We start from the raw sequence: 18,655 nt of genomic DNA on the forward strand, positions 1-18,655 counted from the left end.
GTACCGTTGGATCCAACTTAAGTGAAACAGGAGGTCCTGTGTAGGACCCAAGTTCAGAACTGAACACATCTGCAAACTCCTTGCATACGTCAGCAAGGGTCTGTGTTTGCAATTTATTTAGCCCTGTTACCTGAATTCCCAAGGCCTCAAACCAATCGAGTCCAATGAGACTCGTTCGCTCACCCCCCACAACCAACACATCTAGGGGGCCTGCAAAATTCTTGTACTGTACCTTAAGGGTAGCCTCCCCCTTAACGCACACTTTAGAATTTTGGAAATCCGTAAGGATCACATTAGAGGGCCTTAACGAAACTCTCTGGCCACTGCTGCTGCAGATTTTGTGAAATGTTTTGAGGGAAATTATGGATAGGGCAGACCCCGTGTCAAGTTCCATCGATAATGGAATTCCCTGCAATTTCACTTTAAGTGTTAGCTTCTTTTTAAGGGGTTTGTGTGTGCCTATTCTTAAAATGTTCTGGCGTGTTGCACAGAACCCCGCCCTGTTTTGGCTGGGCACCCTGGTACCTTTCGGATTCAATTCTTCCTTTGGTTGTACCTTCTGTCGACCCAGGCAGACCGCAGCGATGTGGCCCTTCTTTCCGCACGCACGGCAGATGGCGGAACGGAACCGACATTCCGCTCGCTTGTGGCGTCCACCACATCCGAGGCAACGAAGCTCAGCTGGGCCCTTGTCCTGACGATCCTTGGACCTTCTTCCAGCTGCTTGGTAAAGCTTGTCCTCCTCTTCTTCAGGATCTTCGTCCGAATCCTCGCGCACGTCTTCCTTGTGAATAGTGGCGGTCCCTGGAATGTTTCGCTTAGGCCTCATGTTTTTGACTGCCCCGCCGGCAGCTTCTTCGGCCGAAACCTCTCGCAGAGCATCTTGGAAGGAGACATTTTCCCTGGCGAACAGTCTCTGCTGCAATTCTGTGTTTCTCAGTCCGCATACAAAACGATCGCGCAGTCTTTCCTCTAAGTCCTTGAAGTCGCACGATTGAGCTGCTCTTCTCAAGGCCGCAACGTAGTCTTTTGCTGATTCTCCAACTCGCTGATCTCTTTGTTGAAACGTGTGTCTCCAAGCCATAACAGATTGCTTGGGCTGAAAGTGTTCCTTTAAAGTTTTCTTGAGGTCGGAGTATGATACCGTTTCCAGCGAGTCCGGGGCGATTAAGCTCTCGGCGATCTCAAAGGCGTCTTGCCCACAAACGCACAACAATGTGGCAGCCTTTAAGCCTTCCTCCCGAATCTGGTTTATGCGGAAATACGTCTTGACTCTTGCCACGTAAGATTCCCACCTCTCGGGGTGAGAGACGTCGAATTCCGCTAAACGCCCGACTTTTGCCATGATCGAGGATCAGGTTTTCTTCTTCTTCAGCCGCACGCACCCTCCAGCGATTTCGTACTGGCAGGATAACGCTGACTTCCACGCCGTTTCTCTTCCGGACTTCTTTGGGTGAGTCTTCTAGCTTTTCTTAGCTGTAGAGACTGTATCCCACCTTCGTTGCCAGTGTTAAGTCCGGAGAATAATGGCGCTTGAGACGAAGCATCTTCCAACAAGTCTTTATTGTTTGCTCCATTCTACGAACAACCCGAGCAGAGGCACGCAGGCCTCTATTTATACCCTCTGATCCCCGGGCAAGTTTAACCAATCATGAGGCGGGCTTTTCCCGCCTTGCGCATGTGCACAAGGCTCGCGCCGCTCAGTCTGGTCCTGGGCAGCTTCTGCAAATGCCAGGGACTCTTGCAACGTCCCGAGCCTGCCTCTTGCAGGCTCAGGACACAACAATATATATATATATATATATATGCTTTCAAAACAAAATTAAAGCTGGGATTCCCAGAAGATAAATTCATTTTTTTGTATTCTAGAATCACAAAATAGATATAACCTGTCTCACACACATACAGAATAACATAATAACAAAGTTGGAAGGGATCTTGGAGGTCTTTTAGTCCAAATCCCTTCTCAAACAGGAGACCCTGTACAAATGGCTGTCCAATCTCTTAAAAATGTCCAGTGATGGAGCATTCACAACTTTTGAAGGCAAACTGTTCCACTTATTAATTGTTCTGATTGTCAAAAAAGTTCTCTTTATTTCTATATTGGATCTCTTCTTGATAAGTTTCCATACATTGCTTGCCCTGCGTTCAGGTACTTTGGTACCCTCTTCTTAGTGGCAGCCTCTCAAATATTGAAACACTGCTATCATGCCACTCCTAGTCCTTACTCTTCCTTAGACTAGAACATACCCAATTCCAGCAACCGCTCTTTATATGTTTTACCCTCCAGTCCCCTAATCATCTTTGTTGCTCTTCTCTGCACTCTTTCTAGAGCTGACATGTCAAACCCGCGACGTCACGTTTGACATTTGACACCCCTGTTCTAGAGTTTCTTTATATATTGTGGTGACCAAAACTGAATGAAATATTCCAAGTATGGGCTTATATCACACTACATGCTACATTTTGAATGAAAACACTTGAATTATAAAACATGTTTTGAGTTTTAGTACATTTTAATGTATTCCATTTGGTATCTAAATGTTGAATAGATAGTTTTTTGAGGAATGAAATGAGGTATAGGCCAGTGCAATGCACTTTACAAATCAGCATAACTTTGCAAATCTCAAATGCCCCAGTCATACCATATACTCCCATAGGATTGCCTTATTTTAGAACATGTTGTTTTCTAGAAAGGCTAAGGCAGTCTGAAGTATTAATGATTTATTATTAGAGACTTGTCTAAAAAGAGGTTTCTGCAATATTTATATTTTTGATATAGAATTTTCCAGAAGTATTTAAAGATACTACACCATCAATAATAAGTTCAGATCATTTATTACCAATTAAGAGCAAGAGTGTTAAACTTTTCATTCTATGGACTATATTTGGACTTTTACTGGCAAGCCAGGAATCATACTCCAATAAATTAATTTGTGTGTGTGTGTGTGTATGTGTGTGTGTGTATGCACGCACACATGCTCGCTCGCACACTTTTGAGTCAGTATTGACTCCTGGCGACTACCTGGACAATTTTTTTCAGTTTTGTTGGCTAGGTTTTGGAAGCGTTTGTCATTGCCTTTTAATTTCTAGGGCTGAGGGAAAGTGACTAGATCAGGAACAAAAATGTTGGGACAGGACGAACATTAAGTATGATTTTATCCCAATTAATTTAAACATTATTTACATTAATTAAATTCAGTTAATATGAGTACAGTATTTCTTGTATACTTATTCTATTATCATGTGTTTATTCTGTTATATTAAAATAATAAATTGAGAGCAGTTTTTGAAAGGACTCTAGGGAAATTTCACATTCAAGGCTCTTGTGGGTACTGTTGATGTATGTGTAGCTTAGACAACTGTCTTCTACAATATGTTGCCTTGTTGAGACACTTTGTTAGGTTTCATCAGCATGCAGAGAATATAATTGCACACTCCTGGGAATATTTTGAGTGTCTTGTTATAGTATAGCTCTTCAATATATAGGACAAGGATTTTTTAAAGAGTCATAAAAATGCAGAGTATATAGAAAAGTGTGGTGGAATCTCCAGCTAGACTGAAGGGAGGTGTTAAGAGGGGGCCAAGCTTAGAGTCCTTGCAGTGCAGGAAGCGGCACAGGCCTGACTTTCCCCAGAATCCCTGAAGCCTTATCTGACCATTCCCAAAGGAATGCAGTCAGTCCGATGAGATTCTTGTAACATAGGTGACTAACAATAAAGCTTCTGCTTGAGACTAATCATGAATTGTTCTGGTTGCTTGCGCCTGACAAAAAGTGTGATTTTAAAGTAGTGGTACATCCCAACTTTGTCAACTAAGTTTTTAAATGGTTTTTTAGAATACAGATAGAATTTAAACCAGAATTGTTCTTGCTAGGAATATTTGGACTTAATTATGGAAAAGAGAATGAATATTTAATATTACATGTACTGACAGCCGCGAGAATAGCATTTGCCCAATTTTGGAAAAGTGAGAACTTACCATCTGACCAAATTATAATTACAAAAATCTTAGAATGTGCAGAAGTGGACAGACAAACGTTAGAGATTAAAGAGAAAGAAGACTCAATTTATTTTAAAACATGGGAAAAATTCTATCAATGGTTAACAATACGAGCTAGCGAGAAAGGAATGTGAAACTTAATAGGCTGAATGAGACTTATTGATTAACTATTACGTTCATGATTATTGCTATTTTTAGTGATTATAAGTGTTTAATACTATATTAACTACTGTTGTTTAATATTTGTACCCAGATGATAGTCCGCTTGCTGAAGCGTTGAATGACTACTGTACCTACCCTAACTCTTTTTCCCAACCCTACCTAATACCCATACTGACCCTATCCCCAACCCTAACCCTTTCCTACCCTTATAAAACCTAATAAAATTTTAATAATAATAATAATAATAATAATAATAATAATAATAATAATAATAATAATAATAATAATAATAAAGAATAAGTGGGCAGTTTGAATCTCTTATAATTGTACATATTGGTTACTGAATATCTCCAAAGGCCTCTCAGCGTTGGATTTTTGAAAGGATTGAAATTGGAAGCATATTTAATGAAAAAATCTGTTTTTAGAGTATGTATGTAAAAGTGCTGATGCTATATGGGTTTTACCTTTTCTTTCTAGTAAGTAGTACCCAAAAAGATTTTAACTAGGTTGAGTTGAATTATGGATAGCTATCAAATGGGAGAATATCTTCAAAGAAAGAAAACATGTTATATAATTTCCGATATATTCCCAAATGCTTATTTTATTCATTCATGTATGTGTTTAAAGAACATAATTTTATAAATTAATAATTAAGAAAAAGATGAAAACAATTCATATTTATATAGACATCTAAATATATAATCCTGAATAATATAGCACTATTTGTATGATTTTCAGGTTTACGTTCTGCACAAAATCTTGGTTCCAAATAAGGAACCTATATCAAAAACCCAATCAATTTCAACCAATTAATCTCAGCTACAAATTGGAAATTACTATGCTTCAAAGCAGAAGCAGCATGGAAGAAAAAACTGATTTATTTCAACAATAACAAAGCTAAAAAGCTATTATGTTAATATAAAAATCAGAAAAAAATTCAAAACCGATTGGATTTCAGAATTCTGGAGAACTTAAGCACTGATTTGTGGCAGTTCGCTCCTAATTATTACTGTACAATGGAGGAAGAAAAGCATGGACAGGTAGTTCTTGTTTAATGATAGAAATTGGGACACAGATTTCTGCCACTAAGTCATGGGGCCATAAAGTGTGATGTGGCAATCATACGATGCAAGATGCAAATCCTTGTTGATGTTGTTAACTGAATCCCATTGGTTGTTAGGTAGGATCCATCCTTATCCAAGCTGGCTTGGTCTCTCCCAGCCCTGAGCCTTGGTAAGGTAAGGGGCTGCCTGCTCTTGAACTCCCTTCACCTGCCTATCTCCCCCACCATCTGACCGTTTGGCCTTCCATCTGCTGGCTGACCACAACTGCCCTCAACATTAAGGCTGCTGGCATGAAAAAAGGCACTGGTGAGAACAGAGATACTGAATGCTGGAATGCCAAAGGACATCCTGGGCAGAGCACAGAAGAAACCCCGGCTGCACCATCATGAAAGAAGTCCCTGTCTAGTACAGTAGTTGTGTGTTATGCGGTGGGCATAAGTGGTGATGGGCAAGGCTGGGTGGTAAGGAAAGTTGACCTCAGTGGAAGGCAGGCAGCCATAGGGTAGTCATAATTGCAGGTGGGTCTGAGTGGGCTTGAATTTTGTTCATGTGACCATAGGCACGCTGCAACAGCCAGAACTTTGAATGGTTGGTGAACAAATGGATGTTCAGGAGGACTACCTGTATTCTGCTTTTTGTCAGTTTGAATGCAGTATGAAAAGTCTGAGATTGCTACTTATCTAGGTAACTTATAACATTATATTTAATCGTACTATATAAATATAACATATTTAAAATGGGCCTGTGTGTGTATAGTATATATAAAGTACACATACACACAAGTACAAACATAAACACAAATCTTGTGATTGTTCTTTTTCTCTTACTCCTTCTAGTTCTGTGTCCTGATCGAGTTCTAAAGTAACATTGTCATGTAATATCTTTTCCATTTCCTTATATTTTTGTCTGCTTGTCATGATTACAGTTCAATAATGTTAGTGAAGTATATTTTTTGTGTTTAAAATGTAAAACTGGTTCTTGGGTTCAAATAAAACACAGTCTGAAAGCATAGGTGGAAGTTTTCTTTTCAAATCTTGGTGAGTTCCGTATCTGATAACTCCAATTTCTTATTTTGGGTATAAAGAAAATTTACAAATTAATCTCAGGAATCATGGTGTGTTGAAAGAGCACATTGCAGTTTAATAATTTAATACATATTACATCCAAATCAAGCTTAAGCAGCATTTACAACAGCTACCACATTTCAACATTTTTGAATATAAGAAACTTTAAAGATAAACATAACATTTCCCAGTTACTGGCACTAGGTCATAGTGACAAATGAGAGAGATGTCTTTCCAAGCCACTAGGCATGAACTATGTAAAACAGCTAAGAAATTAGTAGAACTGACAACAGTGGGAGGGCAGCATTTCTGTGATTGCTCATTCCACAACATCCCCTGGCATATTAATAATGGCACTAATTCACTTCTGAAGCTCAAGTCAATTACGTAGCAACAAGAAAAACCAAAGGCTGGATGAGAAAAGCAAAAGAGAAACCTTGCAAATGCATATCTAAAAGGCAACTATAATTACACAGCGGCGTGCACTGTATCATTGTTTAATAATGTGCAAAGTCTTTTAAAGTACCGATGGAAAAGTTTTTTTAAAAAATAGTTTTAAAACAAATTAATGTAGGATAAATACTTGACTTTCCTGGATGGGGGTGTCTTTCAGGTGAAGCCAGTTACCCACAGCAGAATTAATGTGTCTGCACGCTTTCGAAAACCACTTCAGGAGCCATGCACTGTATTGTAAGTATTTATTTAAATCATTTATATTCTTATTTTAGCCGGAGAGTCTCTCAGTATAATGTACAGTTTAATGAAAAGAGTTCCTGCCCTGCAGCTTACAGCCTAAAAAGACATAATAAAAAAGGAAAAGGTAATAGAGTATAAAAAAGAAATAAAGATTATTCATGTGACAGTTTTTAACATTATAAAGATGTAAGTAGAATGCTTTTTTCTTTCCTTCACCTGGTGAAATGACCATTAGATGGCCACTGGTGGTGTGACCAAGTCTGAAAAAATTGACATATAAGCCAGCCTTGCTTGTTTTCTAATAAGCATGTTTATTGCTGAATATTCAGCTAATTGTTATTTTTCTATAATTTATTTAGCCTGGTTGCTAATGGTGATCTTGTAAGCCCAGCAGTGCGTCTTTTCATCCCAAGAAAAGCACTAAATCAGTGGGATCGGGTTCTTGAAATGGTTACTGAAAAAGTTACACTCAGAAGTGGAGCTGTACATAGGTAAGATAAAATTGTCTATCACAGATACTATTGTACTTTCTGATGCCTTCCTTTGAACTACAATTCAGCAGGAACAGCTTCTAATGTGAATGTGCTGTAGAATTTTATATTTCCAACAGATTCTTTGTCACCTTTGTTACTTGATAGTAATAAGTTCATGAAGCTTCTGTATGTGCATTTTCAGTATTCATTTGTTTGACAGTTGTTGCTGTCAAGAGAAAATCCACAGGCTTTGGGGACATAAAGTATTTTCTGATTACAAAGGAGTGGTTGATGCTAAACATATTGCAGAAGTAAGTTTTGGTAGAGATAATATTATGAAGGTACATCTTTACATTGGAATGGGACAACTCACAGCGGACGACTTGTTCCGGCCTACTCACCGTGGGACAAGTCAGCACGAGATAACTTAAGTAGAATTAAGCTCACCCCAGCCTTGAGGTCTTCTGCCTTGAGAAGGTTCAAATCTAAAGCAAGACAAGGCCTGCTGCAATTCACATCTCTCTCTCTTGAGTTATCCCCCGTTGAATTGTCCTGCGGTGAGTTGGCTGTGGTGAATTGTCCCACAGTGAGTTGGATGGGGCAAGTCGACCCCGGTGAGATAGCTGTGGCGAGATGTCCTACACCCTTCTTGCATTACCAACATTTATGGTGTTAGGGAGAAATCCAGATAGCATGCATATTATTAAGATCTATATAAGAAAGAAAGGCCCAGAAAGTGAAAGGAAATGTTTTATTTAGACATATGTCAATAGTTTCTTTGCTTTGTTTATTTGTTATTTTCAGAAATGTGTGTCGATTCATTAAAGGTATTATCTAAATTAAGCAATAACTGGTTTTGACCATAATTTGACATGTTATCCCCTTATGGCTGAAAGGGGTCAAAATCTTAGTTATAGTCCAGTGGTGGCGAACCTATGGCACGGGTGCCAGAGGCGGCACTGAGAGCCCTCTCTGTGGGCACGCGCGCCGTCACCCCAGTCCTAGGCCTTCAGTTGGGTTTTATAAAACCTTTTAGCTTTAGGCCTCCGTGGCGGTGTACAAAAAAAAAAAAAAGTTTCAATCAGTCAATTTCAACTTCTTGCGGGAAAAAAAAAGATCTTGCAAAGTTGAAATTGATTGATTGAACTTTTTAGTCCCACCCAGTCTGCCGTTACCATTGCAGCCACGCCCACCCACTTGGCCATGCCCACCCAATGGGCCACACCCACCCGGCACCCAACGATGCATAAGTGGGTTTTGGGTTGCAGTTTGGGCACTCGGTCTCTAAAAGGTTCGCCATCACTGTTATAGTCAAAAGAGATTTTCCTTATTCTCTGAGCATCTACTTTAGAACTGAGTTTTTCTAAAGTCAAGTAGAAACTCATTGCTTTCGTGGATGTTATGATCAGGCATAGAATTAACTGATGCTGATCAGAAAGCTGTTTCATTGGTGCTGGAGATAATATACAAGAACCTAACTTTTAGATCTTCAGTGCAAAATGTCTGTTGTCATATTTAAAACTCAATGCTTTAGCAACAATAAGCTTGCTAAACTCTAAGATATCAGAGATTTCAAACCAGGATGACTCTCCATTCTATAGTTTTTATATCGCTTCCTCCAAACATTAGATTTGTGAAGACTTTCCCTGCTCATATTTATAGGCTATTGCTTATTTGAGAGGCCAGACAAATCTCTCTAATTTGAGTAATATCATTTCACTATGAAGGGATTCAGCGTGAAAGTGCTTAAAAATAGATTAAAATATATGATTTCTGTTAGCCTATGAACTGCATCTCCACATTAGATACAAATAGCTTTTTCTTGTTTCATTCACTACACAACACATTCCATTTCAAATACTAAAAATGTAGGAACAGGAATGTATAAACTACCTTTTCATATGGAGCTGGTTTCTCTCATAGGTAGTGGGAAAACCCATGAAACTGACACTTCATGATCATATTTGGCATGAAAAGATGATTAGAACTGTTCAAAGAGTATGCAGTATAAGAATGTGCAGGTACTTGTTTGGGGTATAAAAGTAGTATATTACCATAATTGTTTTTTTTATACATCATTATATGATGCTTTCATTTTAAGGAAAAAAAACCCTTTAGGAGTAATTTGCAGGAATTGGACTAAATCAGATAGATTATACCTCTGGATTCAGTATAGCCTTTAGTTTGAGAAAATGTTTGTGAAATGGACACAAATTTTCCAAATTTATATCAGTACAGTACCTCAATTCATTTGGCATTTTTTTAGTACCACATAGAATAGGTCTCTTTAACATCCTGTTTATCTCATCCTCTTTTCATATCACATATGGGATGGAACTTATTACCCAAACTATTTATTTTGGTTTGTTTTACTGTATTTCTGCTTTTCTGTTTGAAGTAGCTCAAATAGTATAAAATGTGTCTTTTGGGGGTTTGAGCTAGCATTTTTCTCATGAATAGAATAAACTGAGGGAACACATTTATCCAAACATTTGTTAAGAACAGTTTAGCCCTCTGTTATGATCCTCTTCTCCATTCTAGACAAACGAGTTATATTTGACAAAGCTTAAAGTGATGTCATTTAATTAATAATTGACAATACTGATGATCGCTTTTCCTTGTGAATGCTTTCCATTACACTGCAATCTTTCTGCTTTTTCCTTTGTATTTTACAATTTTGAGAGCTAAATTACCTTATTTCTGCAAGACTTATAATGTGATTCTCAGTTACTTATCTTTAACCTTAGAAACTGGCTCAGTTACTTATCTTTAACCTTAGAAACTGGCTTTTTCAGCAAGCGGGACTGACCTAGGGTGAATTTTAAATAGGGACAATTTTAATGATTTTAATAAGACACAGCTATAAATATTTGGTTTTTAATTGGCTTTTATAGGGGAAATGTGTTGTGTTGTTTTAACATGCTGTGAGCCGCCCTGAGTCCCGTGGGGAGAAGGGCGGCATATAAGTTATAAAAATAAATAAATAAAATAAATAAGTACTGTATAGGATTATTGCATTTTAAGCAATTCTTAGGTAAGCTACTCTTAAGCAACTATTCAATACAAAGAATGAAAAACAAGTTCCAAGTGGATAGTGCCTTCTATTGCTATTATTCTTTTTTTAGTGATAGTAACTCTGAAGGACATTAATTTCCAAATTACAGGTTTTTTTGTTTTTTGTTTTAGAATTGCTAACTCAATCCAAATCACTCCCTTTGTTTGTGGGGAAATTGTCGCAAATGACAAACCCATGATTCCGGGATGCTGTGATGTTATAATTGCAAAGCTTGTTGCCAAGCACCCGAATTCCAATCGCATGACCACAGGGATGCTGCAATGGCCACAGCTATGAGGATCTGTCATTAGTAGCTCTCATTCAGTGCCACTGACTTGTGAGAAGCTGTCAGGGGAACACTGTAAATGAGGATCACGTGACTATGGCAGCCTGGCAGAGGTGCTGAACACAGCATGAAACGGCAAGAACGTTTCAAAATTTCATTTCCATGGGAGTAATGGGTCCCAGCATTCTGCAAGTTAGCCCATTTGAAGTACCTTGGTTGATTAAATTGTGTCCTATGCTGCACTATTTTGCCCAGTCAAAGGTTTCAGACATAAGAGTTTTAGTAGTGTGTAGATAAGAGATATTTCAACAGTGCATTGTGCTTATTTATTTGGTTTTCTTAGTTTTCTATAAATCAAGTTTTTGTATTTGATATCTTAAGAGAGCACACTAAAGCTACTAAAATTCATTACTGTTTAATAATTAACAGGTTAGTTACTGTGATTTATGATAACTCCATTAGTCAAAATTCCAGTAAAGACCGTTAATTCTGATAAAGACAAAACTCTGTGTTAAATGAATGGGCAATTAATTTTTCAGCACAGCCCAGCAACAATACTGGTTCTTTTCCTCTCTCAGTTATGCACTTCATTTATAGGATTAGCGATATTATTCCTTGTATATGAAAACAAATCCCCAATTCACAGTCATTTTTAACAACTCCTTAAGCTAAAGATAAGAACAGAAAATTAATTGCTGTTAATCCCAATCTATAGTAGCACAAATAATTGAGCCCATCTGATTGAAATATATTAGATTTGAAAATGAAGACGGAAATCCACTCATTTTATTGGCAAATAAAAATTACACAAGCTAGGGTGTCAGATGAGGCGGTGTAGGAAAACAGGAGCATGGTGCTAAAAAAGGGATGGTCAATTTGCAGCCCATAGTCTCTATGTTGCTTGTCAAGCCCTCCAGATTCAGTTTGCTGAAATCTACTAGAATTGTCAATTTTTGGCATGGATTTTTTCAATTTTAAAAGATAATGGGTGCACTAAACTTTCAATAGTGCATTTTTTTCTTAAACCAAATGCTAAAATAATACAAAAGCAATAAAAAGGACCATTGGTGAGATTCAAATATATGAACAGCCGATTCTCTGTGTGGATGCTGCTTCCGGAAGTCCATTCTGGGCCTGGGCAACAAAAAATTAGCTACTGGTTCTGCCAAAGTGGTGCAAACTGGCTGAATCCCACCACTGAAAAGGACAGACATTTCTATTTTGACCTGTCAGTCAACATACCGGTAATTGTATCACTATCATTGTGACCATAGAAGACTAAAATAAAACAGAATTTTTAAAAAGTGATCCCTGATTACAAAAATGTCATTTGCCTGTGGTCTAGGAACTGGGTATCAAAATGACGCTGCCATAGTGTCTATCAGAGACACATACAGTAATTTTAAAAATTCTTTGTTTTTTTCTAAATACAGAGCCCTAGAGCTATCTGTCAAGCATATCTTTCACTTCTTCTGGCTTTCCTTAATGGGTTTTTTTTAACTCATTTAAAAAAGGATAGAAACAATAGTAGGGAAAGATACAATACAATTATACTTGGCTTTCCCTCTCCAAATAACATTCTGTGAATAGCTTAGATGAATTGGACAATAAAAGCCTTACATAGAAGCACATTAAGGCTCATGTCATTATCTTTTTCATGAATTTTGAAAACCAGTGATAATCCCCATCTTAAATAGTTCTGCTGCACAGCTTTAGTTCATGGAAGACTAATTCTACATCATTGGTGTGTTAGAATCACAGCACTGGAAAATTAGCTAAATTTTTTTTTTTTTTTTTTAAATGAGGTACTGTGTATATGCTATCAAGCCCATTTGATAAATTCTGTCCATACGACATATTTTTGTTTTAGAATATCATGGTGAATTTCAGTCAGCAAGCACCATTATATATCTGAGACCCTCTACGATGAATGTCAAAATGTAGTTCTGCTAAGTACATAATAGCTGAATAAGGTTATGAGAATTATGGAAAGCTCAAATATTTAATATTTGTGTTCCATTTAACAAATTTGCTACTAGGTAATCCATATAAATCTAGCAATTTATGTTGCTTTTAGTTTTAGCTTTGTTTTATGTTTTTGAAAAGCTAAAACATTTTTCAATCTGAGAAGCATATGGAAAAATTTAAATATATCAAGGACCGATATGGAGATCTGTGGAAGAACTCCAGTCTGTGTACTTACCCTGAAACTGTGCTTGATCCTTAAATACTTGCATCTGCAGAAAATTTTAAGGGTTTGATTTGTATCTTTATAGCTCAGTATACATTTTGAACTACCCTATCAACATTTTGAATAATTTGGTAAATAAACTGGCCTAATGTCCCATCTAGTGGTTATTGTTAGCGGTGCAGATATGAACCTATTTCTCAAGCTATAGATGCCTTGGTATAAGGCAGGGGTGTCAAACTCAATTTCACTGAGGGCCGCATTAGCATTGCGGTTGCCCTTGGGGGGCCTGGTGGGTGTGGCCAGAGTGGGTGCAGCCTACTGGGTGGGCGTGGGTGGAGTGGGTGTGGTCTCCTGGGTGGGCGTGGCCAGTTCTACATCATTTGCGTCAAGGGTGCCTGTGGGGGCCTGGGCAGGAGTGGGACAGATCTGAGGGTCTCTGGCAGAAGGGGGTGGGACCGGGGCAAGTGCCAAGGCATGGTCCACCGGGGCAAGTGCCAAGATGGCCACCACAAAATTGTGCATTGGCTCCTGGCTGGCCTGGGCCAGGGCAAAGGCAGCGGGGCCATTCCCTCACTGTGGGCCACATGAAACCACTTCGTGGGCCGCATCCGGCCCCTGGGCCTTGTGTTTGACATGTTTGGTATAAGGCATTCTATTAAATCTGTATTTTTTGTTAGCTATAATTTAGGTTGAGTGTGTGTGTGTGGTGGGGATGTCTTCAAGCCAGTGTTGACTCCTAGTGACAAATCCCTGCAGTTTTCCTGGTAAGATTTCAGAAGTGGTTTTCCATTGTCTGCTTTCTAGGGCTGAGAAAGAATGAAGCCACCCAGTTGGCTTCATGCCTAAGGTGGGACTTGAACTCGCACTCTCCCAGTTTTCTAGCCTGATGCCTTTACCACAGCACCAAACTTGCTCTTAATTTAATTAATAGTAAAGTGCTAAAATCAAGGCTGCCTGTGTACTAGTATTTTATGTACAGTAAAAAGCCATATTTTCTGGTGCTTCAACTTGAAAAAACCCCCAATGCTTATTAGTAACTTCAAGCCAGTTTCAAATCTGTTATCCTAACACCCCTGTGCTAGAGCACGATAGGAGTAACATGTACTCAGTTGTGCTCCTAAAAATTGTAGTGGCCAGGGTATCCTCTCTAGTGCCCTCATGTTGGAGATATGAATTCAGCAGGAATCTTTGTTAGACGATATGTTCCTGACATAATCAAATGCTGAATATATTTCATGTATTTATAGTAAAAGATTTATCAAGAAAAACACGAAGGTAAAAACTTGCTTTTATTTAACTTATATCCAGAAGAGAGAGATGACAACAATTAAGTCTGAAGCACAGGTGAATTCCTTTGCCTCTTAAATATAGAGAGCCATTTACGGTAATTAACACTAGGACAGGTGGGAGTAACTGCGACAATTACGTGAAGACTTTTCCCCTCATCCCCATCTCCCTCCCCCCTCCTACCCTTTGCAAACTGGATGAATTATGATAATGGCTCTGATAATAGATTGAAACTGAATTTAGAGTAGTATGAGATTTGGGGTTGGGAGAGGTCTCAACCAATCTGAAGGGACTTTTCCTGTCAAACAAGAGGCTGAAGGTCAGATCTGCAGTTACCTTGAATGTTTTGGTCAGCATGGTAGTCAGGAGTGCCCATTTCTATCTGCAGATAATTACTAGCTGTAGCCCTTCTTTGTGGTTCTTGTTACCCATTTGATTACTGCTCCAGGTGGAAATGGCCTTGAAAAAGATTTGCAAACCGGAGGAGCATGTATTATTTGTTTTGATTAAAGTGCATAGGTTTCCTGTTTCTTCCCAAGTTAAATTCAGTGTTTTTCTTACTACATTTAAATCTCTATATATGATTAGACCCCTTCAACTTAATAGAACATCTTCCTCTGTATGCTGCTACTTGAGCATCACATTCTGAGCATCAGAGCTAAATGTCTATGGCAGACACAAGGCCCGGGGGCCGGATGCAGCCCGCGAAGTGGTTTCATGTGGCCTGCAAAGCCATCCTGGAAACAGTGAGGGAATGGCCCCCGCTGCCTTGGCCCTCCCATGGAGAGGGAATGGACCTCCCTCTGACTTTGCCCTCATACCCATCATGAGTAATCTGGCTAAGGAGAGCAAGCACAGCTGCAGCAGCCTTGAGGAGGAGGTAAGTGCAGCTGTGCGCCCCCTTGGGGAAGTGGAGCTGGGCTTGGTGCTGCAGGTGCTTGAGGGCCAGGCTGGGCGTTTGACCTCTGCTGCCCAGAGCTCTGGGCAGCCCGTACCACCATCCAGCCCCCCCTGCATGGCCTCAGAGGAACAGTGCGGCTCCTCCAGTGGACCATGCCTTGGCACTTGCCCTGGTCCCACCCCCTTCTGCCAGAGACCCTCAGATCTGTCCCAGTCCTGCCCAGGCCCCCACAGGCACCCTTGATACAAATGATGTAGAGCTGGCCACGCCCACCCAGTAGGCCACACCCACTCCATGCCCACCCAGTAGGCCGCACCCACCCTGGCCACACCCATCTGGCCTCCCAAGGGCAACCGCAATGCTGATGCGGCCCTCAATGAAATTGAGTTTGACACCCCGGTCTATGGAGATTCTTAATAATCCTTGTCATGGTTGTCCCAAATGTGCTTTTTCAAGAGACAACTGGACTTCCTTGTTTTTCTTTGAAGATGTTTTGCTTCTCATTCAAAAAGCTTCTTCTGCTGTTATAGTTTCTTGCAAATGGCAGCCTGGGAAGAAGTCCTCCTAGTGTCAACTCAGGCTAGGATTTTGTTGGTGGCAGTTCCTCTATCTCCAATTCCCTCCCCCCAGTTTATTTGTTCAATCATTACATTGACATGATCTATTCTAAGAAATTGTGAATTTTTTTTTTATTCTTTAGTTTTTTCCTCCATAGTATTTATATCTTAATTACTCACAGCGATAACAGATGATTTTGTGTTTTTAATGTTCCTGGCTACTGTTCTGTTGCAGCAATTTTGTGATATTTGCTTGATTTTAGATTGTTTTATGTTACTACATTATTCTAAGTTGTTTATTCTTGACATTGTTATTGGCTCAGTTAGGCAAGCAAACCTTTCATACTGGCTGTATGCAGAATACAAATTTACTTTTCGTTTTTGCTATGGAGCAATAGTAGACAATTTTAATGAGTACTGATATGTAAGGCCAATTTTCTACAAAGTACAGCACATTCATGAGAACTTTTCTTATACAAATTTCTTTATGTATAGCTTATATTTTTTCTTGTGATGAGACTCAAGATTTGTTTTCTGAAATAAAGTTCACAACCTGTTATGAGATTTATTAGGTGTTTGTTGGTTGGTAGTACAATTCAACTGTTAGAGAACATATTTACTAAAAGGCTATTATGGTACTATTATGTCTCTTTTACAGGCTTTACACTTTAGATGGAAAACCTGTGGAAAGCGGGCTGGATTTGGAAAATGGACAGTTTTATGTAGCAGTTGGCAGAGATAAGTTTAAGAAATTGCCATATAATGAACTATTGTTCAGCAAGTCCACGGTGAAGAGATCTTATGGGTATGTAAATGTGTTTTTGCCCTCGCTTTATTGGTGAACAAAAATTCTGGTATTGGTACTTGATATTAACATGGTTAATTACCATAGTGTTAATAATTCTGAGTCCTTAACAACAAAGAGATATCACCAGAGTGGTCACAACTGAGATTCTGCTGACTCTAGACTTCTATGGATATATGAAGGAACAGCTGGGTATAGTGGCTGATACTCTTTGTTCACTTGATTGCCTAATTCATGTCATATTTGTAGTAAGGAAGCATTTATACCTGGCAATGTTTGAGATTACATACAACTACATATTTTAGGCTGAACCTTTAAAGCCATGGTATAACCCAAAAATGCTTGTAATATTGCTTTGCAGATGATGTAAGATTACACAGGATGAATAATTACGTGTGAATGCTGTTTCCAGCCATTTTGTAGAGGTTGATTCAGGCTAACAGCATTTTACCTGGTTCTCTCTCTCCCTCTCCCTCTCCCTCTTCCCCTCCCTCCCTACACACACACACACACACACACACACACACAAGAGAGACAGAGACAGAGACAGAGACAGAGACAGAGAAACAGAGAGAGAAACACAGAGAGAGACACACAGAGAAGCAGGCAGGCACTAATAATACTTGTTTATTTCTCATACTACCAGTGCATAGTTAACTATAATTAGTGAAATGGTTAAATGTTGTAATATTTAATAAGATTTTTTATTTATGAAAATAAGTGTTGCCCCGATACATTACAACTCTAGATGGCTTGTAAAATCTATAGTAACAGTACATAAAACATCACAAATACTTCAAAAGTCCAGAAAACAACTATAATTTAGAAAAAAACAGAACATCATACAAGTGGTCTATTACCCAGTTTAACCCAGAGTCTGGGAACAGAGCCAGATTTTAAGGGCTCATTTAAATAGGACCCGGTAGAGAGAGATGAACAAATCTCAGGGGGAATGGTGTTCCAGAGGATAAGCATAATGACAGAAAACCCCTGCTTCCAAGTGAAGTTGTTTGCTCAATTACACCCAAAGTAAGCTGAATCTGTCAGATTGTGTGAGACAAATAGAAACTATAAGAGACAAGCAGTCCACGGATAAAGAGGTCCTTTTCTATGAGGGTTATTATACATGGAAGCTTACTGGCAAACAATGCAGCTCAAAGAGCAGATGTCTCATATGAGCAGGTCGTGTTCAGTTCAGTTCATAGTTCAGTCATGAAACGACCAGTTCTGAGGGTCTATGGATTTGTCAAACGACTTTTCAGTCATGGCAGTTGCATACCAGTCTTGAGGAAAGAAGTGCAATCACATTCAGGAGCAAATTCCAGGTTTAGGAGGTCCAAACAGCCACTGTATCTAATCAGAATTGAACCAAAATCAGTTCCTCCCTATCCAGACCTATTCAACCTCCAAACATTGGAACAAGATTTTATCAGAATCAGCTGACTGACTCAGGACTGAACTATATAGCTGGGACTTATTAACATACTGATGATATCAGATCCTAGGTCAACAGATGACCTCACCCTGTGGTCTGATATATATGTTAAATAGGAAGGGCAAGAGCATCAGGCTCTGAGATACCATCCATAGGAGGACTTCCTGGCTTGATCTTTCCATCCGGCCAACACCAACTGGACCCCACCTCAGAAAAATTAGGAGAATTCTTACAACTTTGCGCATCATTTTGGGATATGCCATAATAATTATTACAGAAACTACAGCAAAATATACCACATCATAATTTTGTTTCTACACATTTTAGCAATAGTTGGGCTGTTTTAGTGTACAAATAAATAAACATTTATGTATTTGATTTTGTAGCTCAAAGGCATCGTCGCTACCACCTATTGGTGGATCTGGAAAATCAAAGGGGAGTGTAAGTATCAAATATAATATGGGTTTTGTGGTTTACTGTGTTTAATCCGATCAGAAAAAAATTGTATTTCCTTTATAGATTCACTCATAGATATATTGTGAGACATGGGAAGGAAGCACATAGACAGGGCTTAGGCTTGACCTTTTTGTTTGCTTGGAATTTCTGTAGCTGTTAATAAGTTGCCTTTTTCATAGTAAAGCTAAAGTACAACGGTGTTAAAATTGCAATTTAGGAAT

The 18,655-nt window shown here is 38.9% G+C and overlaps 1 protein-coding gene across 1 annotated transcript in view; it reads left to right on the forward strand.

Moving 5' to 3' along the window:
- DCDC2 (doublecortin domain containing 2) overlaps positions 1 to 18,655 on the forward strand; it is a 43,694-nt gene that overhangs the window by 14,746 nt on the left and 10,293 nt on the right. Inside the window, exons 4-7 of the mRNA XM_029284576.1 lie at positions 6,906 to 6,982; positions 7,348 to 7,479; positions 16,397 to 16,543; positions 18,365 to 18,419. Of these exons, the coding sequence (XP_029140409.1) occupies positions 6,906 to 6,982; positions 7,348 to 7,479; positions 16,397 to 16,543; positions 18,365 to 18,419 (411 nt within the window). The remainder of the gene's footprint in view (positions 1 to 6,905; positions 6,983 to 7,347; positions 7,480 to 16,396; positions 16,544 to 18,364; positions 18,420 to 18,655) is intronic.

This window comes from Protobothrops mucrosquamatus, unplaced genomic scaffold (genome assembly GCF_001527695.2).
Source record: "Protobothrops mucrosquamatus isolate PMUCROS unplaced genomic scaffold, P.Mucros_1.0 scaffold733, whole genome shotgun sequence".
NCBI lineage: Eukaryota > Metazoa > Chordata > Lepidosauria > Squamata > Viperidae > Protobothrops > Protobothrops mucrosquamatus.